The sequence below is a fragment of the Simochromis diagramma genome, unplaced genomic scaffold (genome assembly GCF_900408965.1).
Source record: "Simochromis diagramma unplaced genomic scaffold, fSimDia1.1 OVJJ01000361.1, whole genome shotgun sequence".
NCBI lineage: Eukaryota > Metazoa > Chordata > Actinopteri > Cichliformes > Cichlidae > Simochromis > Simochromis diagramma.
Genome location: NW_024386860.1, coordinates 18,645,352 through 18,673,041, shown reverse-complemented (window position 1 = coordinate 18,673,041; position 27,690 = coordinate 18,645,352). Strand labels below are relative to the sequence as shown.

General features: G+C 42.8%; 1 protein-coding gene across 2 annotated transcripts in view; it reads right to left on the bottom strand.

Annotated features, from left to right (window-relative positions):
* Nucleotides 1-27,690, bottom strand: part of LOC120732982 (collagen alpha-6(VI) chain-like) — a 62,208-nt gene that overhangs the window by 19,410 nt on the left and 15,108 nt on the right. For both annotated transcript variants that reach the window (XM_040030930.1, XM_040030931.1), the window contains exons 2-20: nucleotides 24,165-24,272; nucleotides 23,062-23,649; nucleotides 22,345-22,902; nucleotides 18,760-19,374; nucleotides 17,871-18,428; nucleotides 17,085-17,636; nucleotides 16,236-16,814; nucleotides 13,928-14,497; nucleotides 10,112-10,470; nucleotides 9,375-9,453; nucleotides 8,534-8,676; nucleotides 7,954-8,046; nucleotides 7,250-7,303; nucleotides 6,626-6,697; nucleotides 3,076-3,102; nucleotides 2,925-2,969; nucleotides 1,916-1,969; nucleotides 1,642-1,704; nucleotides 251-316 (exon numbers count right to left, since the gene is read on the bottom strand). In XM_040030930.1, coding sequence (XP_039886864.1) covers nucleotides 251-316; nucleotides 1,642-1,704; nucleotides 1,916-1,969; nucleotides 2,925-2,969; nucleotides 3,076-3,102; nucleotides 6,626-6,697; nucleotides 7,250-7,303; nucleotides 7,954-8,046; nucleotides 8,534-8,676; nucleotides 9,375-9,453; nucleotides 10,112-10,470; nucleotides 13,928-14,497; nucleotides 16,236-16,814; nucleotides 17,085-17,636; nucleotides 17,871-18,428; nucleotides 18,760-19,374; nucleotides 22,345-22,902; nucleotides 23,062-23,649; nucleotides 24,165-24,258 — 5,169 coding nt within the window. In that variant the 5' untranslated portion in view covers nucleotides 24,259-24,272. The remainder of the gene's footprint in view (nucleotides 1-250; nucleotides 317-1,641; nucleotides 1,705-1,915; nucleotides 1,970-2,924; nucleotides 2,970-3,075; nucleotides 3,103-6,625; nucleotides 6,698-7,249; nucleotides 7,304-7,953; nucleotides 8,047-8,533; nucleotides 8,677-9,374; nucleotides 9,454-10,111; nucleotides 10,471-13,927; nucleotides 14,498-16,235; nucleotides 16,815-17,084; nucleotides 17,637-17,870; nucleotides 18,429-18,759; nucleotides 19,375-22,344; nucleotides 22,903-23,061; nucleotides 23,650-24,164; nucleotides 24,273-27,690) is intronic.

Here is a 27,690-nt window from a genome sequence, read left to right as displayed (position 1 = left end):
GCTGCTCCCTGATGCATCGTCAGAGGGTGAATGTTAGAGAGTGAAAAAGTGCTTGTGTGAATGGGTGAATGAGGCATGTTGTACAAAGTGCTTTGAGCATTCAAGTGCTCTTTTAGAGGCAGTCCATATTAAAAACGTTTACAGCCTGATAAGAAAATCAGCTTTAGTCTCTGTAGATAATTTACGGTAAACTAGTGGCATCATGGCGGCTAACGTTCAGCTTTTACATAAAGATGTGGACGTGTCTTACTGGTCTCCCTGGGCTGCCGGGGTCTCCTTTGGGTCCTGGTCTGTTGTTGTCGACACCCGGGGTGCCCTGTCAGACAAAAACAGTGTTCGGTTCTTGAAGTGGAGCTTCCAGCTGTTTCCCAGCTGCGATCAGCTGTCGGGTTTTCCGACAGAAGAAAGAGCCGATATTACAGTTTTAACTAGGGCTGTGCGATATGACCACAATCTCATATCCCGATATAAGACGTCTATCGTCCGATAACGATATAAATCACAAAAATGTAACATTTATGTAAAGTCTGTGAATCTCGGGCAGCTCGACCTGCGTGAAGTGTTTCCAGCTGCGCGTCGAGTGTTTTAACCGATGCATGAAACGACACATTTTAGACATAAGCTGTAACAGCCGCCGTTTTCTTTGTGAGTATTTATTACACGGCGTGCTGCGGGGAAAAGCCTGTTCTAACGTTTGAGTCTGAGGTTTATTTTTTAGCACCTGGCGGCTCTTTTTTGCTTCTCATCCGTAAATAATCTGCTCTTTCACGCGATTCAGTTTATTTTGAAAAGTCTCAACAGGATCTTGAGCTTTATTGTGAAAGGTTAATGTGGAACATAAACAAGCGGACACGTGAAGGTTTTACCGTCGTTGTTGCAAACGACAACGGATAAAAACAGGCGCTTGTCCGTCCGTAGTGTGGTTATATTAAATATAAGAGTAAGACAGAACTTTAAGAAATGAATATAGCCACTGCAGTGATCAAAACCATGAAAAAATGTTGCCGTAAACACTTTATTGTGCGACACCACGAAACAAACGATAGCGTAAATGAAACGATAGACGTTTTTATATCGTCATCCGATATATATCGTTACATCGAACAGCCCTAGTTTTAACTGACATTAGTGACATTTAAACGTTTAAACACACAAAAACATCCTGAGAAAACATCGACATGCAGAGTTCTGTGATGGGTTTTTATGGCAGCACGACGTTTGTGGATTATTGTTGTAAATAAAGTGTTTTATGAGTGAATGTAGTGTGTGATCACACCAGGCTGGAAAAGCTCTCGATAAATCCCAGCTTATTTGTATTTGTTAGAAAGATCAGACGGGCACAGACAAACTACACGATCAAATATCTTCACCATAATCTTTGTATCATAAAAATATGTGCAGAAACTAAAGAGTCATTATTTCAGGACATTGTTCATATTCAGGCTGCTGAAACAGGTTTTCTTTGTAAAAACAAAACACCTGAAATATGAAAGGTTTATTTTGCTTTAGCAGTCTGATTGACCTGAACTTGACCTGCCTCCTCCTCTTCCTCGTCCCCCTCCTCCTCCCACATATTAAATAATTAGGAAAAAAAGTTCATGTGACTGCCGACCTTTCTGAAATGAAAGCACCGAAACTCACCGGGTCTCCTCTCAGTCCCTTCTGTCCTTTCAGCCCCTTCTCGCCTCCTGTTCCCGGGATGCCCTAAAGATGATATTTCAGCCTGTCAATCAACCTACCCAGAGGTCAGAGGTCAACAGCTCACAGCTTCATTTTTACGAGCTGAAGTCAAAACACATTTAAAAAAACGAAAACAGAAACAATAACAGTAAAATGGATCAATCGTTTCATTAGGTAACAACGATCAGAGCTGATGCAGCACGAAGCAAAGAAACTTTGAGTGGTTTTTGTTTACTGGGTTTCCCGGAGGTCCTCGGTCTGCTTTCAGTCCACCGAGTCCCGTCTCTCCCTGCAAACAAAACCAGAAGAACGCGTCATCTCTCCTTCTTCCACAGTCACGTGACATAAACCATCATACTCTCCTACCATGATTTGTAAATCACTAGGATAATACAGCATGTGTGAACGTTAATATAAAGAATAATTTTCATATGTAATAATTCATTTATCTAATTTAAACTTATATGTATAATTTAATCCACAGTTGCATTCAAATGATTATATTGAACAGCAGGAGCCAGGTGATGATAAATTCACTGCTCATCAGCAGGTGTCAGCATGTCTGTCACAGCTGTGTTCAGGTGTGTGTTAACACATCACTAAGGAACAAAGGCCTCAGTCAGCAGTGGGACATTGTCCTCAGCCCAGATGTTTGTCAGGCTACATTCTGTTTCACAAAGAGGAGAAAAATCATTACAATATTAGCCTCAGCTAATGTTAGTGGCTAACATTAGCCTCAGCTAATGTTAGCGGCTAACATTAGCTGAGGCTAATGTTAGTGGCTAACATTAGCTGATGTTAGTCATTAGCTACATTAGCTAACATTAGCTGATGTTAGCCATTAGCTACATTAGCTAATGTTAGCTGATGTTAGTCATTAGCTACATTAGCTAACATTAGCTGAGGCTAATGTTAGCCACTCCAGGGCCTCCTTGACTCAAACCAGTGTGTCCACTGGCCTGCAGGTGCCCGACACAGAGTAACGGAGTGCGCGCTGTGCCAGGATTTATACATCAGCGAAACCAAACCCCCCTCTGGCTTCAAGACAGAAGAGCCACCTCATCAGCCCCCCCCCGCAGCTCCCGGGAAGCTGAAGACAGCTTCAACTGTTTGTGTGTTGAAAAAAAGTAATTTTCTTGTTTTAACAATAGAAATAATTATTAGTTAGATTACTAGTTAGTGAAAAAGTAACGGTGTTAGCAACGCGTCACTGATCAGAAGGCCTCAGTCACAGATGTTCATACCTGCTCTCCATCGATGGCGTTCAGTCCATCCTCTCCGTCGTCCCCCTGCAGCGTTGGAGTAGAATCAGCTGTTACGTCTCACTGCTCAATCTATGATAAACTGTCACTTCTCCAGTAAATGCAGCAGTGTCAGCAGACCTCGGTCACTCACCTTGTTGCCTGAGAGGCCTCGGTAGCCCTGCAGATACAAACAGCAGATTTAATGGTTAAAGCGCTCATGTTTGACTTTTTCAGCCCGGCTTCACAGGAATCTTTCAGTTATTTGGATTCGATTAAACGTCTGATATATTTAATATTTGTGTGATATATTTATAACAAACTATAAACAAACTTGTCAGGCTGAAGGACATCACGTCTGACACTGTGGTCAGCAGCACAGGAGCACCACAGGGAACTGTGCTGTCCCCTCTGCTCTTCACCCTGTACACCTCTGACTTCTGCTACAACTCTGAATTATGCCACATTCAGAAGTTTGCAGATGACACAGCCATCATGGGGTGTATCATGGATGATCAGGAAGAGGAGTACAGAAGTCTGGTGAGGAACTTTGTCACATGGAGTCACACAAACCACCTGCAACTCAACACCTCAAAGACTAAGGAACTGGTTGTGGACTTCAGGAGGTCCAGAGAAGGTCCACTGCCGGTTCAGATAGAGGGGGAGGAGGTGGAGGTGGTCAACAAGTACAAGTACCTCGGGCTGTGGGTGGACAATAAACTGGACTGGTCATGCAACACAGAGCACCTGTATAAAAAAGCCCAAAGCCGACTGTACTTCCTCAGGAGGCTGAGGTCTTTTAACATCTGCAGGAAGCTCCTGAGGATGTTTTACCAGTCAGTGGTTGCTGGAGTACTTTTCTATGCTGTGGTGTGCTGGGAGAGCAGCACAGCAAAGAAGGACTCATCCAGGCTGGAGAAACTGATCAGGAAGGCTGGCTCTGTGGTCGGCATGAAGCTGGACACTCTGGTGACAGTGGCAGAGAAAAGGACACTAAAGAAACTGCTGGACATTATGGACAATGCTGGGCATCCTCTGCACACGGCCATTAACAACCAGAGGAGTCTGTTCAGTGACAGGTTGCTTCTCCCCAAGACAAGAACCAACAGACTTAAAACTCCTTTGTCCCACACACCATCAGACTGTTTAACTCCTCTCTGGAGGGGAGAGCGAGGGGAGACAGGTGGACAAAGGAGGGGGGAACAACTAAGCTGTAGTTCCTCTTCACTTCACTGTGCAATACCTTTGTTAATAGTCAACGGTGCAATAGACCTCAATACTTGAAATGTGCAATTCATATCAGAGGACATAGTGGTGGTAGACAAGCAGAAGAAGACGGCCGTAGTGATCGATGTAGCGGTTCCGAATGACAGCAACATCAGGAAGAAGGAACACGAGAAGCTGGAGAAATACCAAGGGCTCAGAGAAGAGCTCGAGAGGATGTGGAGGGTGAAGGTAACGGTGGTCCCCGTGGTAATCGGAGCACTAGGTGCAGTGACTCCCAAGCTAGGCGAGTGGCTCCAGCAGATCCCGGGAATAACATCGGAGATCTCTGTCCAGAAGAGCGCAGTCCTGGGAACAGCTAAGATACTGCGCAGGACCCTCAAGCTCCCAGGCCTCTGGTAGAGGACCCGAGCTTGAAGGATAAACCGCCCACAGGGGCGTGCTGGGTGTTTTTATATATATATATATATATATATATATTAGGGGTGCAACGATATTCGTATCGATATTGAACCGTTCGATACAGTGCTTTCGGTTCGGTACGCATATGTATCGAACAATACAACATTTGTAATTTATTTTATCAACTTTCCTTCTGACGATGCTGTCTGTGTTGAGCGCTCAGTGAATCTGCGTTCGACTACTCCGCCTAGGCTGCACTGTCGAGCGCAGATCCACTGAGCGCTCAACACAGACAGCATAGTCAGAAGGAAGAGCGCAGGGCAAGCTAGCGAGACAGAAGTTAAGCTCTACTTGCAACATTCAGATCTGGCGTTTGGAATTATTTTGGTTTTCATGTGACGTATGACCCTGAAGGTAAGCGAGTCATGGACTAAAGTAAAACAGTATGTTGGATGTGCCATGCAATGCTCAATTACATTGGTGTGAACTAGTGTGTTAGCGCAGTTAGCTCGTTAACGTGTTTGCCGTCTTGTCCCATGCACGGAGCGATCGGCGGTAGCTCGTTAACGGAGATTTGCCGTGTTGTGGCGTTAAGGTCATTTCAACAAGATTAACCTGAAAGCACTAGTGGGAACACAACAAATATGACTGCACATTTACGCCGACATCATCCTAGTGCAAAGACAAAAACAACAAGCATGCTACTAACTTTAGCCGAGTCATTTAGACAGCTGTTAGCACATGATTCTCCTTATGCTGCTGAGAATATAGCCCAGAAGAAGCGGATAGTATAGCTTTTATTTTGGAAAGAGCCATTTCTCTGTAATAAACTCTCTTTTCCAAAGATGAGTGATTCCTCAATCAGATACAGGGCTCGCAATATCGCTAGCCCGACGTCCCGGAGCTAGCGATTTTTTCAGTCGGGCTACCAAAATCTATCTCTGCCCTGCCCGTCGGGCTATTGTAGGAAAAATATATGTCAATGCTTTTGCATTCTTTCAGAAATGTAGCTGGGTAATTATGTCATTGGCATCGGTGAGCCACTGTCAATATGTGACATATTGAAGTCGAGTTTGAATTTGCGCTTGTTTTTTTGCTTTCACTTTGCAATCGTGTGAACTGTGTATAGAGAGCGACAGCACTGATCTGTGAGTGATGATAATTTGTGCACCAATTCCTCTGACATCGTCTTATTAATCGTTAGCTTACTATGCAAACATGACAAGTGAAATCTCCCGCAGCAAGCTTAAACATGTGAGAGGTTGATCGCGCAGAGAATCGCTGAGCTTATGTGAGTGCGTGTGTAAAAGCAGCAGGATATATATTTTAGTTCTGCTGAGCCAAATAAGACAGGTCAGGGTGAAGAAGTGACAGCCAAAGAAAAGCTTACCACAAAACGGAGAAGTTATGACAAATGAGACTATAAGGCAAAAAGAAAGTGCAGCTTTATGGTTTCATGGACAAAAGAATTTCTGTGGCTGCAATATGACGAGCTAAATAACCAGGGCTGCACATAAGTGGTCCGCAGGTGCGCATTCGCTGTCAAAATAAAAAACACGCACAAGGGTTAGGGTTAAATTTAAAAACTGTACTTTTGAGTTAAAATATATATTTATAATTTTAATAAATGACAAATTAAAAAGGCATGAACATTTTTTTTGTATCGAAAAAATATCGAACCGTGACACCAAAGTATCGAACCGAACCGAACCGTGAATTTTGTGTATCGTTGCACCCCTAATATATATATATATATATATATATATATATATATATATATATATATATATATATATAATATTCTGTAACTCTGTAACTTCTGTCGGTGCTGTGCTTTTTTGGAAACCGAATTTCCCAGAGGAACCCACCCGAGGGATTAATAAAGTTTTATCTTATCTTATCTCTTGTTTTTCATGATAAGAACAAAAGTTAATGCTAAAAATCCGTCGTCACACAGTCTGACATGAAAAACATCTCCATGAACTCGTCTGTTCGACTGCAGCGTCATTTTCTCCATGTGATGGAGTAATGATCAGACTCCAGCAGTGCTCCTCTCAGAGGTATGACACATCGCGTACCTTCTGTCCTCTGCTTCCAGGACAGCCCTGGATCCCCTGAAGTCCAGGAAGTCCAGGAGGACCGCGCTCGCCCTGCAACACAAAAGCCAAGTCAGCGCACCTGGTTCGAGCCCTCTGTCTGCTTCGTCCTGTAGGTCCATCTTTCAGTTATCAGGTTATATGAATATTATCTCAATAATACATTTGCATTTAAGTAAAATGTAATTGCCAACTGCTTTTAGGTAGCCCCCATAAACAGGAGCAAGCAGCTGGCAATTGTAGGAAAAAAGAACTTTAACAAGAATTTTAAACTTTAACAAGAAGAACACAAACTACAAACTAGAAAATTCAAAATAAATAATTAAAAGCAAATTTTTTAATGGAAATGAATTCAGGTTTGAAGTTTTTTAATCAGGTTCAAGATCCTTTATTTGTCACATGCATAGTTATACGAGTACAACACGCAGTGAAACGTGTGCTGACGCGCTGCTCGACTGTGCAAAAGCAGAGAACATTATGTACAAATAACTGAATAAAATAAAACAATCTGGAAATTTTTACATTGAAAATCTGAAAATGTAGATTGTGCGAGTGTCTCATTTACAGCGGAAAGAGCTCGTGGTGGGATGAAGAAGAAGCACTTACACTGACTCCTTCTTCTCCCGGGAAACCCGGATGACCCCGCTGTCCCTCCTCACCCTGTTTATAAAGCAAGCAGAACCATCAGAAAGAAAGCAAAGGGCTGGAAAAGCCTTCAGGACACATTTCACAACTAATTAGATTAAGTGGCAGCTGGTCAGTAACGTGATATATTAAAATGATATTTTAGTTATTAGAGTTTATGATATTTAGACAATCGGGAAGCACGAGATTAAAAGTGATTGTGTCATGGACACCAGAGCAGCTCCGGCTGCCGTCCACATGAACAGGTTAAAGCTCCATCGTGCAGAGAGGAGCTCGTTTAAAATGGACTGAGGCACAGTGGAAACTGATCTCAGGTCAGACCCATCCACACAGTCCGGACTGTGTGGATGGGTCTGTGGGAGAGGGAGCATCCGCCCTGTGGAGCTGGCACATCTGGACAGGCTCCGTCAGTGCTGAAAGCTATACACAGGTATCTACACAGGTATCAGAGCAGCAGCTGCTCCGTGCAGACGTGTTTTTCATGTTTGAGTGGGATGATGCTAAAGCGCAGAATGCATCTGTTGCATCAGCACGCCTGCAGTCCAGACCTCTGGCCTGCTGCTCAGTTTCATGCAATGATGAATTTTTGCAGTTGAAACGTGAGATATGTTCTCTGTGTTCTATAGTGAAACATTCCTGGTGTAAAGTTGGGGTTTCACACTCACCTTTGCCCCTCGTGGGCCTGGAAGACCACGGGGGCCTTTGTCTCCCCAACATTTGCACATCACTCCGCAGCATTCCCGGGCTATCACGGTGCTCTGCAGTCAGACGAGGGGGCGAAGGACATACATGAACAATGCACGATCTTTGTGAAGATCTTTAAGAGGCAAACGTCAGTTACTGAACGTTTTGTCTTCAGAGAATCAGGACTCATCAAAATATTACTCGCTATAAACTTTAAGAGGAACGATTATGTCAGCAGGAAAAATGGAAACGTGGAACTGGTCCAATCACAATCCTCCCGTCAGCCTCCTCCTGAATGGCTGATGGGATTATTGTCCCTTTGATTTCTTTGTTGCTTACGTGACTTTTCTTTCAACCTACCCGCATGTTTTGCGCTTGGGTCCTCTTATCTCACCTCATGACTCCTTTACTGGTTATTCTGAATAAAATTCACTCACATTTTTTACATTATATGAATAACATGAACGTGGCTCCTTTTTACTCAGACTAAAGATTAAAACTTGCTTTATTTGTCATTTAGAAAAGGTAGAAACGCACTCATGAGCAATGGGACTGACTTACAATCTGTTGGAATATGGTGCTGCCGATGCTCAGCATGCTGATTATGAGCTTATCGGTGTACCCGAATCCGCGGCCAAACTCCACCTTCTGTAGCTGAGTGTGGTTAGTGCCCCTGAGAGCCACGGCCAGCAGGGCGCTGACTCCTGCAGACAGGACAACAGACTGGAACGGCGTGGCTTCACAAACACAGTGCACGTACATTTCCACTGGATCTGAATCAAGCAAACTGATTAGGTCTAGAAATATTTAGTAACTTCTCCTCGTAGATTAGATGGATCCAGTCTGATGGTGATCCAAGTGCTTCTTACCCCTCAGCTGTAAAAGGCATTGATGTGAACGCTACAGCTCGAGCTTCAAATTGATATCATAGCTGCTTCTATTAAAATCTTTGATTAGTTTGAATCTCAGTGGCCTGAGAGCCACAGTAAGTCTGATGAAGATCTTGCGGATGTAATAACTTGAGAACAAGACGACGTAGGAAATTGATATCTTAGGTGTGTCTCCTCAGAGGCCGAGGGGTTGCACTAGTATTATATTCAGTTCTTTCAGCTCTCTGTCATTCTACACAAACCACTTTTTCCTGGTTGTTTAGGAAAGTTCTTGTGCTTCCGTTTATTCTGCTCCACGGGACTTCCTCGTAGCCCAGAATTAAAATTAAAGCATGCGTTTTTATGTTTTAGGACATACATGGGACACTAGCCCATACATTTAATATAATAACTGAATAATTTGTGTGCTAACATCAGATCAAAGTGCATGGGGATGTCAATAAAGATGACACAATGAGAAAACCAGAAGCAAAGTTAGGAATGAAGTGATCTTAGTAAATGCATGTTTTTACCAGACTCTCGCAGCAGCGTTGATTCCCGCTGTAGGGTCATGATGTTTTCATTGAGTCCATCAGAGAAGATCATCAAGACCTAAACGACAGAGTAAACCACGTCTGACAGTTTAATGTGGATGACGTCTCATGAAGTGGTAATGTTCAGGGCTGAACAATGAAGTCATAGCAGAAGCGCTAAACACTGCAGCTCCTCTAATGTCCACTAGAGGCTCCAGCAGTGAGTCAGTCCCCATATACTCCCGTGTTATAAACAAAGCTCTTTACCATTAGCAGTCTTCATGCTGGGTAACAGTAATTAATGTAATTGAATGTAGTGTGCAGTATTTGGCTACCCAACAGCCACGGCTGCAGTTTATGTGCTAAATTTTAACAAGATGAAAAATAGCACCGTTGCATGTTAGCAACACAGGATATCAATTCAGTTACTCGGATAATTTCATGGTGAAAATGAGAACTGAAGGATTCTGAAAGGTCTAAACTAGTGCTGCCAGCGTTAATCTCCTTAAAACGACTTTAACACCATAACCACATTAAAGCGGCAAATCTCTGTTAGCGAGTTTGCGCGGATTGAGTGGGGCTGCACGGCATCAACACGTTAGAGCGGTTAGCTCACTAACGTGTTAGTGAGCTAGCGCCGTGCGTGGGGCTGCACGGCGCTAGCTCACTAACGGTTATGGCGTTAACATCATTTTAACGAGATTAACGCTGACAGCACTAATCTAAACATGTCTCACCTTGACAGTAGCCTTGGATTTGGTTTTGAACTCCTCCTTGTAGAAATTCAGCAGCTCAGAGTTAAAGTAGGTCGGCTGGGACAACTTCCAGCTCAAGACTTTCTTCAACACGTCTTCACTGAAGTCTGCAAAATTTGTATCATACAAGGCCCTGCCATCCCTGTCTACCAAATGGAAGGCGATTTGGGTCTTGACCGGGGACTGGGGGACGCCAGTGCAGCACAAGTTTTCTTCTGTTGAAATATGTGAAATATGATGGACAATCTCTTCCAGGTGTTGGATGTAGTCACTGATCAGCATGTTGTTGGATCCACTCGTGTCAGTAATGTCGAATCCTATTGCAACGTCGATGGTGCAATCTGAACATGGGAAGAGAAGCAGGGAAAGGATGTTTGTCTTTGACCTTTTATAGCTAAAGACAGTGACATGTGAACAAGAGGGGCTCACTAAATCAAACAACAGGATTAAACAATCAAAGGTACTGATGCTCATGCTGGTACTGCTAACTTTAGCCACATTAGGCAATAGAGTGGATACTGGATGATTTATGTTTACTGTGAATGCAGCACCAGCAACAGTCTTTAAATGATAAGAGGGAAAACATTAGGCATTGTGAGATTATTATGCTATTTTATGCCATATTATGGTTGAAGCTATAAGAATGTGAGAAATGGTCAGGTCACATCTTCCATCTGGATGGTTTATGCTCAAAAGTGTTTGTATGGAATAAAGAGATTGTTGATTGAGCATTTATACACCGAGTGTTGTTCTTCCTTCAGCCCACAGATCAAAAAATTGGAATATTTAACAGCATCTACAACAGCAGCTCTCGACAAACCAAGCGCAAATTACTCAAACCGAAGACTGGGTGTGTTCATAGTCGAGGACGTGCATTTCACTTACTAGAGTGGGGTGAATGCACGCAGCAAACCACCACTGGTAGATACTTGCAGGGCTGGACTGGGACAAAAAATCGGCCTGGGCATTTTGACTAGAGACGGGCTCACGAGGTATTATAGGTAAAGCCATAAAGCCTTTGAATGAAAACAAACACTGTTGTGACAGTGATTCTGGTATATATGTATCAATCTAATAAACCTACACCATCCTCCCTATTCTGGTATTCTAAACAGTACTTAGCTGAAACCAAAAGACTGCTTGGTCAAGTTAACCTCCTGAACCATCTACAACCAAGGGCATAGATTTGGCATAGACGGAAGGGACATGTCCCCACCAATATCCAGCAATTATTGAATTGTCCCCACCAATAATTTGATCTCTTCCTGTAATGAAAAACAAACCCGATTGTCTGTTGCTGGAACAGTAGTTCATGTTTAGAGTAACAAATCCCAGCTCACTGACCTGATAGGGGCAATAGTGTGCCTGTATAAGAGGTGCTGGTGTAGTATAACTGAAGTAATGTTGTTAAGTCCTTAAAGTCATATTCTTTTATTGTCATGACTGTATTTGAAGCTATTTTTATTTTTGTATGTTACCTGATTTATATGGAATATGGCTGAAGTGAACTAAAGCCTGAAATACTTTACTCAGTCATTTGTTTAATAGTAATTTAACATTATATAATTCACATATAAAACTATGAATTTTAATTTTAAATGGTTTAAAAGCATGTAGAATAGGCAAGTACATTTCTCCTTTATTTATCAAGAAGCAAAAACAAAAAGGAAAAAAAAAAAGAAACAGGGCAGGGTTCGGTGGTTGACTCATCCGTCCCCCCCAACTCCAAAACCAAATCTACAACACATGGTGGAAACCTGAAATCAAGACAGAGAAGACTAGAGATGACTTACATACATTTGACCAGAGATGAGTAATACTTACTTTACTCGTTACTTGAAAAAAGTAATCGGGATTACTATTGCAAAAACGGTAATTAGATTACCGTTACTTTCCTGTAGGAACGCTGCGTTACTGAGTTACTAAAACCATAATTTTTTTGCGAGAGTGTCTCATGACAGTAAGCGAGTGCGACATTCGTGACTACAGCTGTGTGCAGATCGTTTAAAGCGTGGAAGTACTGACCTTACTTTGAGTTTGATTCCATAAAAAGTGACAAAAACATTAGTGTCCGCTGTGCGTGGGAAGAAAACTTCTTTTTACAGCGAAAAAACCCCTAAACTTCCAAACAAGCACCGAGTAGCTACGACGTAATGGGAAACTCACAGAGAAACTCGCAAATTCTTCCACTCACCGCTGCGGCACACCTGCACCAGGGTAAACCTCCGCCTACCGCACTCCTGCTTTACAGGTGAAAATAGAGCAACAGGACCGCTGAGTCTTTGACTTTATTTATGTTCTGCTGTGTTTTACTTGCATCTATTTGAAAGACTGAGTGTAAACACACAAAATATTTTATTTTATGTGCAGAAAATAGGTTTAAATGTTAAACTAATTTATTCCAGTCAGAGAATTTTTGCTTGATGCATAAAGTTAAAAGATTAAAACTAATAAAACAAGTTTTAAAAAGAGACTTTTCCATTTGATTACATTTTGTATGATGGATTATGTAGAAAAAGTAGAATTGGGCTGAAAGATCTATCGCTTTATCACCTGTTCAGGTTGTAAATCGTGTTTTTAAAAAGTAACTAAGTAACTAAGTAATTAATTACTTTTGAAAATAAGTAATCAGTAAAGTAATGGGATTGCGTTTTTGGGGACTTACTGATTACCTTTTTCAAGTAACTTGGCCAACACTGCATTTGACATCACATGACTACTTCGATCATAAGATTCAGATAATTATTTAATAAAAACGAGACATTTTAAATGAGAATAAGAAAGAAAAGTACTTCTTTGTGCCCCCCTCTCCCTGTTAATGCCCTACCTGCCCCCCGACAAAACTTTGCTAGACCCGCCCCTGCACAGTTACCAGCTGTCAGCTACTTAACTTCAACTCATTCCTGTCACCTAAAAGGTAAACCTGTTTCTCCATCACCTGTTCAGCTCTGATGGTTCAGTAAGGACATCTCCTGGTTTCATCTTCATGTTTCCCTCTCACCACATATCCAAACCGACATCATGACCAGCAGCTTTACAGCTGTGGCTCCAGCAAACATCAGCTGATACCAGAAATTAATATTAAATAAATTCTGACAACAGCTGATCAAGCTTAAACGTGCTGCTGTTGTTTAGCGCGACATCCGCTGGTTTCCTCTTTCTGGCGCAAAGTGGGCGATAAACAAACAAGAGAGACGATCAGCTGATCATTGATCAGTTTCATGATTGAAGTAGCAACAGGAGAGGGAGGGGAGAGGATGAAAGAAGAAGAGGCAGCTGTGCAGCTAAGACACAGAATAACTCCAGCTTTGTGTCTTTATTTCATTTTAGCTGAAGTCCGGGACAAATCGCTTCCTTTTCACCTCAGTACCATTTTCTTCTCTTTGTCTACGATAAGATTGCTTTCAGAGTCGTTGCCCAAGCAAGGGGGAGGGTGCATCAACCTTCTTGGCTATAATTGGTCCAGCCCAGAGTCAATCATGACCAATAGGCTACCACCTTTCACTCTATATACCGTTACAAACAAAAATGGCCCATAAAAACGAAAAATCACCATCGGGCAGTTGCCCGGTATGCCCGATGGCCAGTCCAGCTGTGGATACTTGTCCCCTAAACTGTGTGGTGTGAAAGCAGTTGCTGTTATAAATGGTGCCCCACATTACGTCACCATTTAAAATACGGAAATTGGATCTTCTGGCTGTCTTGGTTTAGTCTCTCTTTTAAAGTATTCACTCAAAGATTTTCTGTTCGCCTAATTATGAAATTACTAGTCATGCACATCTCTTTTTTCCAACTTACCAATTTTGGGCTCGTCGTCAGGCACATTGTCACAGATTTCATCAATGATCTTTTGCTCGATATTTGCCAAGCTGTCGAAGTTCTTGACATCAAAGACCTTCTCTGGCGTGCCAGTGATCTGCAGGAGCTGTAGGTAAAAGACATCTCCAACAGCAATGGCGAATACTGTAACCCCCATTTTCCTGAGCGCTTCTGCGGCATCCTCCACATCATCATGAGAATTACCATCTGTGATCAACACCAGGTTCTTGGGAACACCTCTGCGGCCTCCATTTGATTCATGAAAGTAGTCCCTAATGCGATCCAAGGCTTTCCCAAGATTAGTGTTTCCACCGTTATAGTTCATGTTAAGGATATGCTCAATCATCTTCTTCTTGTCGTTGTACGTGTTAAGGTAAAACTCATGTTTAGGATCATTACTGAACTGTGCAACTCCGATACGTGCAAACTCTTTACTGATATTAAAGTTGTCCACCACACTTGCTGTGAAGTTTAACATAATTGTGTGCTGGCTTTCGTTGATGCTGCTCGAGTAATCAAGTAGGAAGACCAAGTCTGTCTGGTTGCAAACTGCCAAAGAAAAAGCAAGAAAGAGACATTTGATGCCATTAATACACAACTGTGCTGTGAATTTAACACTGTGGCATCGTCAGGCCTCCATCAATCAGCCAACCAACAACCTGATGCCATCTTTGGTTAGACTTTTGTATCTATTGTGACACCGGAAGAAGGGTTGACCAAAAAATTAGACATTAATGAAAAACTTGGGAAACATTAAACATACATATATTATATAATTATTATAATATATTAATCAGAATCAGAATACTTTGATTCCTAGGGGAAATTATTTTAGATCATATAATATAACAAATGTCCCACATGTGGGACTAATAAAGGTTATCTTATCTTAATATAATATCATATAATATTATATGATATTATATGATATTATATTATATTATAATTGTCACAGTTTGCCGAGGCAAACTGCGTGGAGTGGATCCAGGTGCAGACATTCTCAAACTCAAACTTAACTGATGATGAACCATTTATTAAAGCAGACAGAACAGTACAAAATAAAAGGGCGAAAACAACGCAAACTAAGCAATAACCTAAACTGGGTAAACTAGAAAGGAAACACGAACTATGAAAAACCCTGGCAAATAGAAAACCAAACTCTAAACATTGCAATGATGATGAGGATGTATGAAAACCTGAACGCAGGACTTGGCATGGGAACAACACAGACGATCCGACAAAGACTGAATGAGAAGGCACAGACTAAATACACACAGGAGGCTAATGAGAGAAGTGGGAACACATGGGGAACAGCTGACACACATGAACATAACGACATCACAGTGGAAGAGTAAAACTGAACACGATGAACACAGGAACACCTGACCTCTTCAAAATAAAACAGGAAACATAAGACGCAGACATGACAACCTGAACTAGACAACGTAAGACACAGACATGAAACACATGAAGGGCAAGGGAGACTTAACAGGGGTGTAAGACACAAGGGGAATCTAATAACAAAGAAGTATAACAACCTAGGCATGAAAAAAAATGAACGTAGAAAACCTGAAGGGCTTAAACTAAAACTCAAAACGCTGGGTCAAAAGACCCTGTGGAGGACCACAAGAGCCACGCGCGTCGAAATAAAGATTTCTGTGCTTAAATAATGAATTGTAGAATAAATTCTGCATCTGTAAATTCATTTTGGAATTCCAATTTAATAAACTGCATTTCAAAATCCATTTCCCTTTCCTGTTCGCTCCGGGATTAGCTGCTGGATTAGCTGCTGGATTAGCTGTTGGATTAACAACTTCATTTTAAAAATCGTGCGGTTATTCAAATTAGCCACACCGTGGGATGTAAGGAGCTCTCTGATTGGTTGGACAGACCTCTCTGTATGCTCTGTGATTATAAAGGCCTTAAATTCTGTGATATATACTGTCAATGATTTTCACAGAGGTCTTAAAGTACTTAAATCTCTGCTGATAGTCTGGTTGTTTATATTTTCACATGTTTTTGTGTCTGTAGGGCTGTTTGATGACGTTTTGGACTCCACAAATGCAAAATTTATTCTACAATTCATTATTTAAGCACAGAAATCTTTATTTCGATGCGCGTGGCTCTTGTGGTCCTCCATAAGACCCAGGATCGTGACAATAATATAATATAATATAATATAATATAATATATAAAGCAGCTTGAGGTAATTGCTATATAAATAAAACTGAACTGACTCAAAGACAACTAAAGAGAGCATAATAATTCCCTTTTGGGACACTCTTACCTCGCTTAGTGGAATTGCAGATGACAGAAGAAATGTTCTTGTGCAGAGTTTCCAAAGCCTTAAAATTATCGACAAAGAAAACTTTGGATGTGTCGTCACCAGCCATGGTCTCCAGCTGGTCCCTCCTTGCGCCCTGCACTCCGATACTGATGACTGTGATCCCATTTTGTCGCAGAGCATCAGATTCTGCTTTCAGTCTGTCAGAGTCTTGAGCTGCTCCATCTGTGATCACCATGAGAATCTGAGGCACCCTGATTCCTCTCCGACCACCATGTTCAGCGTTAAAGTACGGCAGCGAGTATGCCAAAGCAGCACCTGTGTATGTGCGTCCTTGTGGTTGTACCAGCTGCTGCAGAGCTTCAAGGACTTTTCCTTTGGAGTTAATTTCATTTAGAGTAAAGCTGGATTTGGGTGTGTCAGAGTAGAGAATGACTCCAAAACGAGTCAGATCTTTACCAACTGTGGTCTGGTTCACAACTGAAGCCATAAAGGTGTGCATACTTTTGAACTGTTCCTTCTTTATGCTTCCAGAACCATCAACCAGAAAAATAATATCAGCCTTTACTGTCCTTTTACAATCTGGATGAAGGAAAAAGAGAGGAGGTTAGCAAAGACAGAACTTTTTGTTGTCACAATAAAAACTAAAATAGCAAAACAAACATTTTAAAAGTCATTTTTATTTTACCAAATCAATCATTAACCATTTGTGCTGAGGTATTAATGGGTTTAATATATTAAAAACTTTTTGAGTTAATTGACTGAATGATTTAGCACCTCCACAGACTCCACCTTTGGTTGTACCTTTTAGACAGTCACACATCACAGATGGTTTTAAACAGCCTCTCTTACCTTTCTCACAGAACTTCAAGGCCAGCTTGGTCTCTAGTTCCTTCAATGCATCAAAGGTATTCTCAGTGAAGACCCTCTGCGATGAGCCACTGATCTCCGACAGTTCCTGCCTGTTAGCCTTATCCACTCCAATGGCATAGATCACCACTCCTTTGGCCCTCAGAGCATGAGCTGGTTCTCTGACGCTATCTTGGGATTTACCGTCTGTTAGAACGACCAACCACTGCTGCATCCAAGGCCGCCCTCCTCTGGCTGCATCAAAATACTGTGAGACTTCTGTGATGGCCCTGCCAGTGCGAGTGCCTTCGTTCATCTGCTTCATAACATCGATGGTGTTTAGCATTCCTTCCAGGTTGTAGTGTTTGGTGAGGTCGAACTCCAGGCGTCTGTTGGTGCTGTACTGCATAAAACCAACACGCACCTTATCCTGTCCAATGTTGGACTTGCTAATGACAGATTTTGTGAAATTTTTCATCTTTTGGAAGTCTTCCTCAGAGATACTCTCAGAACTGTCAGTTAAGAAAAATATGTCGCTTGGTGTGTCTTTACAAGCTGTAGATGAAAAACAAATAGAGGTTAGTGTGGTTTTCTCTTTTTACAGTTATTTCCCTACCTAAATCTAGAATTGGCAATTTTGAACATGTGAAAGTCCCATAAAAGAAAGAGGAAATCATGTATACATCTAATCAAGTTTTTGAAATAGTTTATGGTCCTGTTCTCTATCCTCTCCTCTTATTATCTCAATGATGTGTGCCACAAAGCAAAGCCCAACTTAATTTAACTCACTTTCCAAACAGATCTCTCTGATGACGTCTTTTTTGATGGTTTTCAGGGCATCAAAATTACTGACAAAAAACTTTCTCTTTGGATCCCCAGCAATCTCATTCAGCTCATTATCATTTGAGGCATTCACCCCGATGGCGTAGATGATGACATCCTGCGTCCTTAATTCTTCTGCAGGAATTTTAACTTTATCTTGGGATTTTCCATCGGTGATGACGATCAGGTACTCGGAGACTTTGTAGCCACGGCTCGTCTTTGCTTTCTGAAAATGTCCTTTCATGGATGACAGTGCTTTTCCTGTGTTTGTTCCACCTCCTTTGTGAAAGATTTCCTTCACAGCTTTTTCCATTGTCTTAGCATTTGAGTGCTGTGTTAGGTCGAACTGTAGAGAGGGGGAATCTGAATATTTAACAAGACCCATGCGAACATGGTCTGGCCCAATACGGAAGGTATGAAGAAACTCAATGATAAACTTCTGCATGTCTGAGAAATCTGCATTTCCAATGCTCCCTGAGTCATCCATCAGGAAGAAAATGTCAGCCAGGTCCTTTTTATCACATGCTGAAGAGAAGAACAAACAATGGGAGTTAGATCTTCTCACATAGTCAAAGAAAGCGAGTTTGAACTGAACATTCAGAGTCTGAAATGTTTGAGAAACCATGTTTACACCCAGCATTTTTACAGGCTGCTTATGAACAACTATAACTTAATAATGGATGAGCGGTTTCTTACTCTTTTTTCTTATCTGGGAAATTTATCAGGTAAGATCCAGTCACCCACCTTGACATACCTCTAACACTAACACAGAGCATTGCATCAATAATGCTACTACAAAAGTTAACATTTCTCAGGGAAAACTAACGGCAACTTATCAGGAAAGCTTAGTTCAAACCTTTTTTAGTTTCTGCATCACTTTCCTTGTCTTGGACCCCGATCTGGAAGATGGTGTTGCACAGGGTTGCCTGCAGAGTTTCTTTCAGGGGTTTCAGCTTGATGAAACTGTCCACAGTAAAAACAAACTTAGACTTGGGGTAAGATGCCATCTCCAGCAGTTCGGCTTTATTGGCGTCTTTGATTCCGACAGCGAAAACTGTGACACCAGCTCGACGGAGAGCGATCGCAGGTTCCTTCACATTATCCTGGGATTTACCGTCTGTGATTACCACCGCTACCTTCGGGACATCCTCCCTGCTGCCCTTTTTTTCAGTGAAGATGTTTTTCAGGGCGAAGTGTAGGGCAGCTCCAGTGTATGTATCACCTTGACGGTAAGGCAGGAATCTGATGAACTGCAGAATGTCTGCCTTGTCTCTGAATGAGTTGAGGGAGATGTGTGCAGTCGGCACGTTGTTGTATGTAACAATGCCTACTCGGATATTAGATGAACCAGTTTCCAGGCTGCTGATGACCGAGCGCAGGAAGTCACGCATCAGCCTGAAGTTTTCCTCTCCAATGCTTCCAGACTCATCAACAATGAACACAATGTCTGCCTTGTTAGCTGTTTTGCAATCTGTGAAAGGAGCAGACTCAGTTTAGTCAACCCAACTGAAACTGTATGTGATGTGAATCTGAAGACTAGACTGTCCAATTGCACAGCCGTTCACATGTACCCCAATCAGAAAACATGGGTGAATAAGGAAGTGCGGCTTCTACTAAAGGCACGTACCAATACCGTCAGATCAGGGGACGCTCAGACCTACAGTACGTCCAGGGATGACCTGAAGAGGGGCATCAAGAAGACGAAGCACAGCTACAATCTGAAGAACACTTTGTCAGCTCTGACTCACAACATATGTGGATGGGCATTCAGGCCATGTCTGACTACAAGCCCAGCAATTCCACACAGACAGCCATGGATTTGTCCTTCCTCAATGCGCTAAATGACTTCTATGCTCGTTTTGTTAATGACAACAAAGAAAAAGAAACCCTACCCCCTGATGACAGCATTTCAGGACGTGTGCTTTGAGCATGTGCAGAGCAGCTTGCAGGGCTCTTCACAGACATCTTTAACCTGTCGCTTGCCCAGGCAGACGTGCCAGCGTGCTTCAAGACCATCTTCATCGTGTCAGTGCTAAAACACTCATCACCAACTAGCCTGAACCACTATCGCCCTGTTGCTCTCACGCCCATAGTTATGAAGTGCTTTGAGCAACTGGTCCTGGCACACCTCAAGGCATGCTTGCTCCCCACACTGGATCCTCACCAATTTGCCAATCGAAGCAACAGGAGTACAGAGGATGCTGTACCCACAGCGCTGTGTACTCTCACACCTGGACAACAAAAATACTTATCCAAGAATGCTGTTTATTGACTTCAGCTCAGCATTCAGTACAGTTATTCCCTCCAAGCTGATCACCAAACTTGTGGATCTTGGAATCAGCAGCTCCACCTGTACCTGGATCATGGACTTTCTGACCAACAGACCCCAGCATGTTAGGTCAGGGTATAACTGCTCTGCTGTGTGCCGAGCCCGTTCCTCTGACTGCAGACCTAGGTGAGTCTGCTACAGTGAAGAACTAAAGCTGACAATAACCTGTTCCTGAGTACCAGCAAAACCAAAGAGCTCATTGTGGACTTCAGGAGAGAGGAGACAGACACCCATGTCCCCATCTACATAAATGGCACAGCTGTTGACCGGGTGTCCAGCTTCAAGTTCTTGGGGACCCACATCTCTGAGAATCTGTCCTGTTCAACTACAACCTCCAGCCTGGTCAAGAAGGCCCATCAGTGCCTCTTTTTCTTGAGGACACTGAAGAAAAAACACCTGTCTGCTGTCATACTGAGTAACTTCCACCACTGAGTGATAGAGAGCATCCTGACCAACTGTGTCACAGTGTGCTGTGGGAATTGCTCTGTTGCTGACAACAAGGCACTGCAGCAGGTGGTGAAAGCTGCGCAATGCATCACAGGGACTCCACTTCCTGCCACTGAGGATGTCCACAAGACGAGGTATCTATGCCGAGCACGCATCATTCTCAGGGACTCCTCTCATCCTGCCAATCAACTCTTCCAGCTCCTGTCCTCCACAAGGCGCTATAGGAGCCTTCAGACTAAAACCAGCAGGTGAAGGCTTGATGCTGGTTTTAGTCTGGAAAGACTAAAAGAATAATTTGTCCTCTCAGCCGCAAAAGAATCCGGGTCACAGGCACCAATTATTAAATTCTGTTCTTTTGAATTCTTTTGGCGACAAAGAAAGACTTACGACTCAGAGTGGTCAAGTTCGAAAAAGTATCTCTATTGTATATTTCCGGAAATGGAGACCTGTCACACGAACACACACGCTTAGGTCTGAAAGCATTACAAGCCAGCATGGTTATGTAGTTCTGCTGCACGTCACACGCAGTTTACTTAGTTCCGCTTTTTCTATACTTCCTGTTTTCTGCACAAGACGTGCAGTCTACCCTGTGACTTTTGGCCTACAGTCTAACTCACAGGGGCGTTTTCCTGCACTGGACTCTATAAAACAATATAAACAGAAAATAAGCATTAAGAATATATATTTATATCGTAAAATTAGGAAGAGCTTCTTCCCCACAGCTGTCACCCTACTGAACTCAGTCCGCCGCTGAGCCTTTCCATCCACACTCACTTAAACCTCTACACTCCACCTTCCTCCTATCCTTCCCAGTGATAATTTCATTCTCAACATTCACCATATGCTTACATTGGTTACTGCTACAGTTTGGGACACTGACATAGAATAGTCTCTGGTATAGTGACTACACTGTTCACTATTATAGTCTTCTCCCACTGCTGTAGATCAGTTTACCTCACATCGACACATCTGTATATATGTAGCACATCTGTATATCTGCTCGTCTGTAGAGCAATATAAATATCTGTATACTTAACTTATATGTACATAATCTGTCATAACTATTTCCATCTTTTATCCTACACATATCTGTATATAATCTGCTCCTATTGCACTTACTGCTTTTGCATTTCTGATTAGATGCAAACTGTATTTCGTTTTCCTGTGTAATGATAATAAAGTTGAATCCTGATAATGCTGCAGGCAGATTTCAGGCATGATTGAGTTTCACTCACTCACCAAACAAAGCATAAAACCTAAGAAAAATATTAAAATGTTAGCCTCCATGAATAAAAGAACAGAAATGGTGGATTTCCTTCCTTCATTGAGTCTTTTTATGGTCTACTGTGACATGCGAGTGAAAAGGCTAGGCTGACATGTTCCAGATCCAGGTTTTTGCACACCTGGATCACAGTTGATAGTAACGGGTCTTAAACTACAGTGAACGGCTATTTAGTTTTAAAAGAGCAAAGGTACGTTGAAAAAAAAAACCCTCAGGTGATTGTGTGGAGACTTTCTGCATCGTTAGTTGGGATGATCTGACTGCTTCCTCTGGAAAACTCTGGCTTACTTATAATAAACCATCGTTGCATTTATAGCTGCTTCAGAAACACTGCTGTGTAGTTACTGATGATGATGATGATGAACCGATGGCGGCTTTCTCACCTTCAGTGACAGTCTCCACTCTCCGGGCCGTGAGCAGGTCAATCAGCAGAGTTACTCTTGAAGAATCAAAGATATAGCCAGGGCTGGCAAAGCGGTCCAGAGCATCCTGTGTCGCACCTGCGTCCATCCCCGCAATAATTACCCCCTCGTCTTTCAGAGTTTCAGCGGACCAAAACACAGGATCATCCGAGTCTTTTCCAGCCACTACAACCAAATACTGTGGGGTTCCCTGTTGTGCGCGGCCTCCTGCCTCAGCAGTGAAGAAGTTCTCTTTAGCGTAGGACAGAGCTTGTCCAAGATTTCGTGGTTGGCCTGTTTGTGAACGCAGTCGGAAACGTCGAGCAGCGGCCACGATCTGCTGCTTGGTTTGATAAGTGTTGAGACGAAAGTCAGCTCTGACGTCCTGACCGTACTGGGCCAAGCCGACACGGTAACCAGACGCTCCAACTTCCAGTCGATTCAACAGTCTTAAAAGCTCATTTCTAAACAGGGTAAACTGATTGGAAGCTATTCCACTGTCCACCAGGAAGAAAACATCTGCAAACCTGTCGACCAAAGCTGAAGAAGACAGAAGCAAAAGTGTTTTAGTACAAGTTCATGTCCAGCATACAACAGCTTTCTGTTGATTCTTGTGTCAAAACTGTATTCAGGTGCTTCTTAGATATAATTAATCGTGCAATAAAGAGATCACTGTATCAACCAATCAGCTTTCTTTACCTAGCGTCTGATCCTCCAGACTGAGACAGACCGTTTTCAGCAGGCTGCTGGTCTGATCCTGGAGCTTCTGGTAGCTGACAGTGGTGAGGACGAAGCGCTCCGAGGGCCAGTTAGCGATGGTTATAAGCTGTGTCTTGTTGATCTCTCCGACCCCGATGGCGAACACGATGACACCGTGCTGCCTCAGTCTCCTGGCAGGTTCCAATACGTCATCTGTGGATTCGCCATCTGTGATGACCACAGCAATCTGAGGCACACGGCGCTCGGCTCGGCTGCCGGCCTCTTTGGTGAAGTACTCCGTCCGGAGGAAGTCTATGGCTTTGCCGGTTTCTGTGCCGCCTCCTCGATGGGCAAGGTTTTCCACTGCAGCCAGCAGGGAATTCTTGTCCCTGTGATCCGTCAGCTGGAACTCCGGATAAGGATCATCGCTGTACTGCACCAAACCGATCTGAACTTTGTCGGGGTCGATTTCAAAGCCCTGGATGGTGTTGCGGAGAAATGTGCGGATCTCCTGAAAGCTTCTATCATTGATGCTGGACGAGCCATCAACTAGGAAGACGATGTCACCGACGGTGACGTTTTCACACTCTGGATAGCAGCAAAAGAAAATCAGTGTTCATACACAAGTATTACAGGGAGATGACACACAGTCCCAGAATAACATTATCAACTGAGCTCCATTAATTGTGATGAACTCATGAAACAAATGTTCTGTCTCCTGTTCTCTACTATTAATCCCACTAACCCTCTACGACACACGCTATGAGCTCACCGAGGAATCAAATAGTCATGATTTGTTTTTGGTTTTTTGCTGCTTACTATTGGATGCTATACCATTGTGAAAAACAGAAAAATATCACACTTTAATGGAGTAAACAGAAATATATCAGCAGAAAAATGAATTAAATTGGTGTCTCAATTCCTTTAGAAAGGATAAAATAGGACTTTTTAGTCTGGAAGCAACACCGTGCCCCTGAGAGTTAACAGTTTGTCTTTGAAAGCAGTCACATGAAATGTACAAAAGCACATGAGCACCTGGATTATCCTGTATCTAAACTCAGGTTTCAAAGACACAGCCCGGCATGCTGCGTTCAAGTACCGACCTCTGACTGTCTGAGCAGCGACGCCACAGAAGAGTGCCGCCGTGATGAGGCTGAAGAGAAGACCTGCCCTCCCCGTCATGTTGGGACCGCTCATGTAGTTCTCTCCTCCTACACCAGCAACAAGACGGAAAGAGTGCCAACAACATTGTAGACATTATAAATTACGTGAACTTGCTTTCACGCATAATGACGTGACTTTATTTTTTAATCAGTTCATTTCACAAAGTCTAGTCGTTTGTCCAGATGAAGCTTTGCAAACCTAAGCCGTGCTGCCGTGCACGTTTTTGGAGCGAACGTTCTCCTGTGACTCTGCCCACGGGCGGATCTACAGGGCTAGCATGGGGTGGCATGTGCCTCCCTAAAATAATAATAAGCTAGCATTAACACTTTGAGCCTAGCTACAATTAACAGTTAATGTGAACTCTAAAACAGAACATATTACATAGTGTTAGATTATAATATTATTTTATGCCATGTTATACCCCTAATTAAAGATTGTGAATTATTATGTAGTTTTAGTTTGCATTATTCCCCTGAATTAGAAGAAGCTGACAACTATTGCATTAGTTAAACTGATTTGCATTAAAGTAGACTGCTGATTTATTGTGAATGAATGATATTGTTTTATGATGCATTATACTGCTGAGTTATAAGAAATACTGTTCGCAGAAAGTCATCGCCTTGTTTGTCTGATTAGAAGAGAGAGTATACTGGAGTTTTCTGCCCCATCTCAGCAGGAGCAGATAAACAGGGAGCCAAGGTTGTAGCTTAGGCGCTGTGTGAGAGAAAGCATGTGAATGTTTAGGCTTTTATGATAAGGTGGAGGCACCAGAGGCTATAAGAGTTTGAGCAATGCTCCACCATTTTGAGATCTGAGGCTGTCTGCATACAGTGTCCATCTCCCACGCGTGTGTGCATTAAAATCATCGTTTGACTCAACCCGGCCGGACCAGTGTTGTTATTGTGGTTTTTCTCTTGTGTCCATCCCCAATTTGAACTCGTAACAGCTTGGGGGCTCGTCCTGTGGTATTGGGGTGGAATTTAAAGGTTTGGACGGTCCGAGGTTGTTGAACGGACAGGCACAAGCCAGTGGTCTGACGTGAGTGGGCATAAGCCGGCTTATCTAAAGGTAAGGCACTACCTGTTGAATTATTTCCAAAGTGTGCCAAATTGGATATGACTAAATTAAAGTCTACTCACTGAAATTACTGGTAGAGGGTCTGTTTTGATTTTGATGAGGATCCGCGTGTGTTATGCAGTTAAAGTCAGTTAAGAGTATTTAATGAAGTTGAAAAAGTATGAAAGAAATGCTGGGTTAGAGTCCCAAGGAATTGAGCTAGAGTCTCAAGTAGTTTGGTAGGGAATTGGCTACGTATATTTTAGAAATTAGGCCAGAGGCTGTTCCAGAAGTAACAGATACTGGTTAATTGATTACAAAAAAGTTATCTTTCTTCGGTTGGACCCGTTATGATAAATTTGTCAAAATTGTGTAGGTGAAAATTATTATAGGACGGCACCAGAAGTTGCTAAGAAGCGCATAGCCCGGAGGTTATGCTCCCTCCTGGCCGTGGACGCGCGGCCTTGACCTGTCGGCGAACAGGGATAGTTCAGTTTGGCTTAACTGTGGGGTACAGGGCATCCCGGAATCAAGCTAGGAGTTAGAGTCTCCTCACCGTTTTAAACGGTGTCATGTGCTTGTTTGGACAAAGTTAAATTGAGTTAGGGATTTTAGAAGTTAGGTCAGAAACTGTTCCAGAAGTAACAGATACTGTTTGATTGATTACAAAAAAGTTACCTTTCTTCGGTTGGACCCGTTATGGTTAAATTTGTCGAAATTTGTTAGGTGCTGAATCTGTCAGGCCTGTCAGTGATTGTAGATATAAGACGTCTTTGTAATATAAAATAAAAGAGTTTTGTCTGAGCTTTGTGTGACCCTGTGTGTGACGACAGCGCACTGCAGCGCTGCGAGCTATTTTTAGACTGTGTGAAGATGCAAATGAGCTGTGGAGCGCACAGAGGATTTTTGTTCCTGTTTAGTGTGTTTTTGAGTTTTATAATTAGGATTTGCAAATAATGATACATGCCTGTAATTTTGCTGATTATAATATTACAAAGAAGGTTTTGAATGACTATGATGAATGTTTGATGTTCGGCTGGGTTTTGATATAGAAGAGATAAATTGTGCTTGATTAAGACCGGCACTTCAGTCGGCAGAGTAAGATTGTGATGAAAATGATATTAAATAAATCTCTTAGTGTGTTGATACAGGTGGCTACGGGCCTGGACCAACTGCCCCCACAAGCACAGCGGCCGAAGCAAAATTATAGTAATGGAAACCAAACTCAACAAGAATCAGCAGCTGTGGAAAAGACAGCAGCTGGCAGAGAATTAAAGGAGAAAGTAAGAGAAGTTTTAACACATAAAATTGGGCCCAACAAACTTGTGGAGGTTGGGAAGGCGTCCGGAGCATCACAACAAAAAGGTGAAACAAAAACACACACAAGCAGAGAAATCTGAGAGAAAGGCTCCTTTTAAGGTAACGCCTAGTTTGAGAAAAAGTTAAAATTAACCTGCCTGCCTACAAATGCACATACACGCAATGAAGAAACAGCTTACACTCATGAACACGTGAAGCTTTTCCAGCAAGTTTAAAGCAGTGAAACTTAACATACACCCGTCGTTAAATAATAAAGTTTATCCAGTACTAACAAATAAAATAAACTCTCTGGGTTGCAGGACAACAACTTAACTTAAAAAAAAAAAAAAAAAAAAAAACTGGTCTGACCAACCAGTGACGATACAACAAATTTAGTGGCTAGAAAAGTCAAATTGTGACATGTTTTCTGCTGAAGGGTTAATATAAGTGATTACTGAGTGATTTACTAAATCACCGACCCCCACTCCCGCACTTCGCCCACAATGGATGCGCCTCAAGCGGTGTGAGAGGAAGCAGAAGAGGGGTAAGCGCGGTGGCATCCGAGCTAGGCTAGCGGCTAGCCCACACAAACCCGCCATCCCCTCTATCGTTCTGGCCAACGTACGCTCGCTAGAAAATAAACTGGACGACATCCGACTGCTACGTTCATCTCAAAGGAATGTAAAGGACTGCTGTGCTTTTGTGTTCACGGAAACATGGCTCAGCGACAGTGTCCCGGACCGCGCCATTCAGCTCGACCAGCTAACATGCTACCGTGCTGACAGAGTCATCGTCGCGGGAGGTAAGACCCGCGGGGGAGGACTTTGTGTTTACATCAATGATGCCTGGTGTCGCGATGCTGTTGCGGTCTGCAAACACTGCTCACCAGTGCTGGAGTTAATGGTTATTAAGTGCCGGCCATTCTATCTACCGAGGGAATATACAGCCATACTACTGTGCGCTGTGTATATCCCTCCCTCCTCCAATGTCAACAACAGGAATGAGGCACTGAATGAACTGTACCAGCACATCAGTGAGCAGCAGACAGCCCATCCTGATGCTTTTCTCATCCTGGCTGGGGATTTCAATCATGCAGACTTAAAGTGCGTG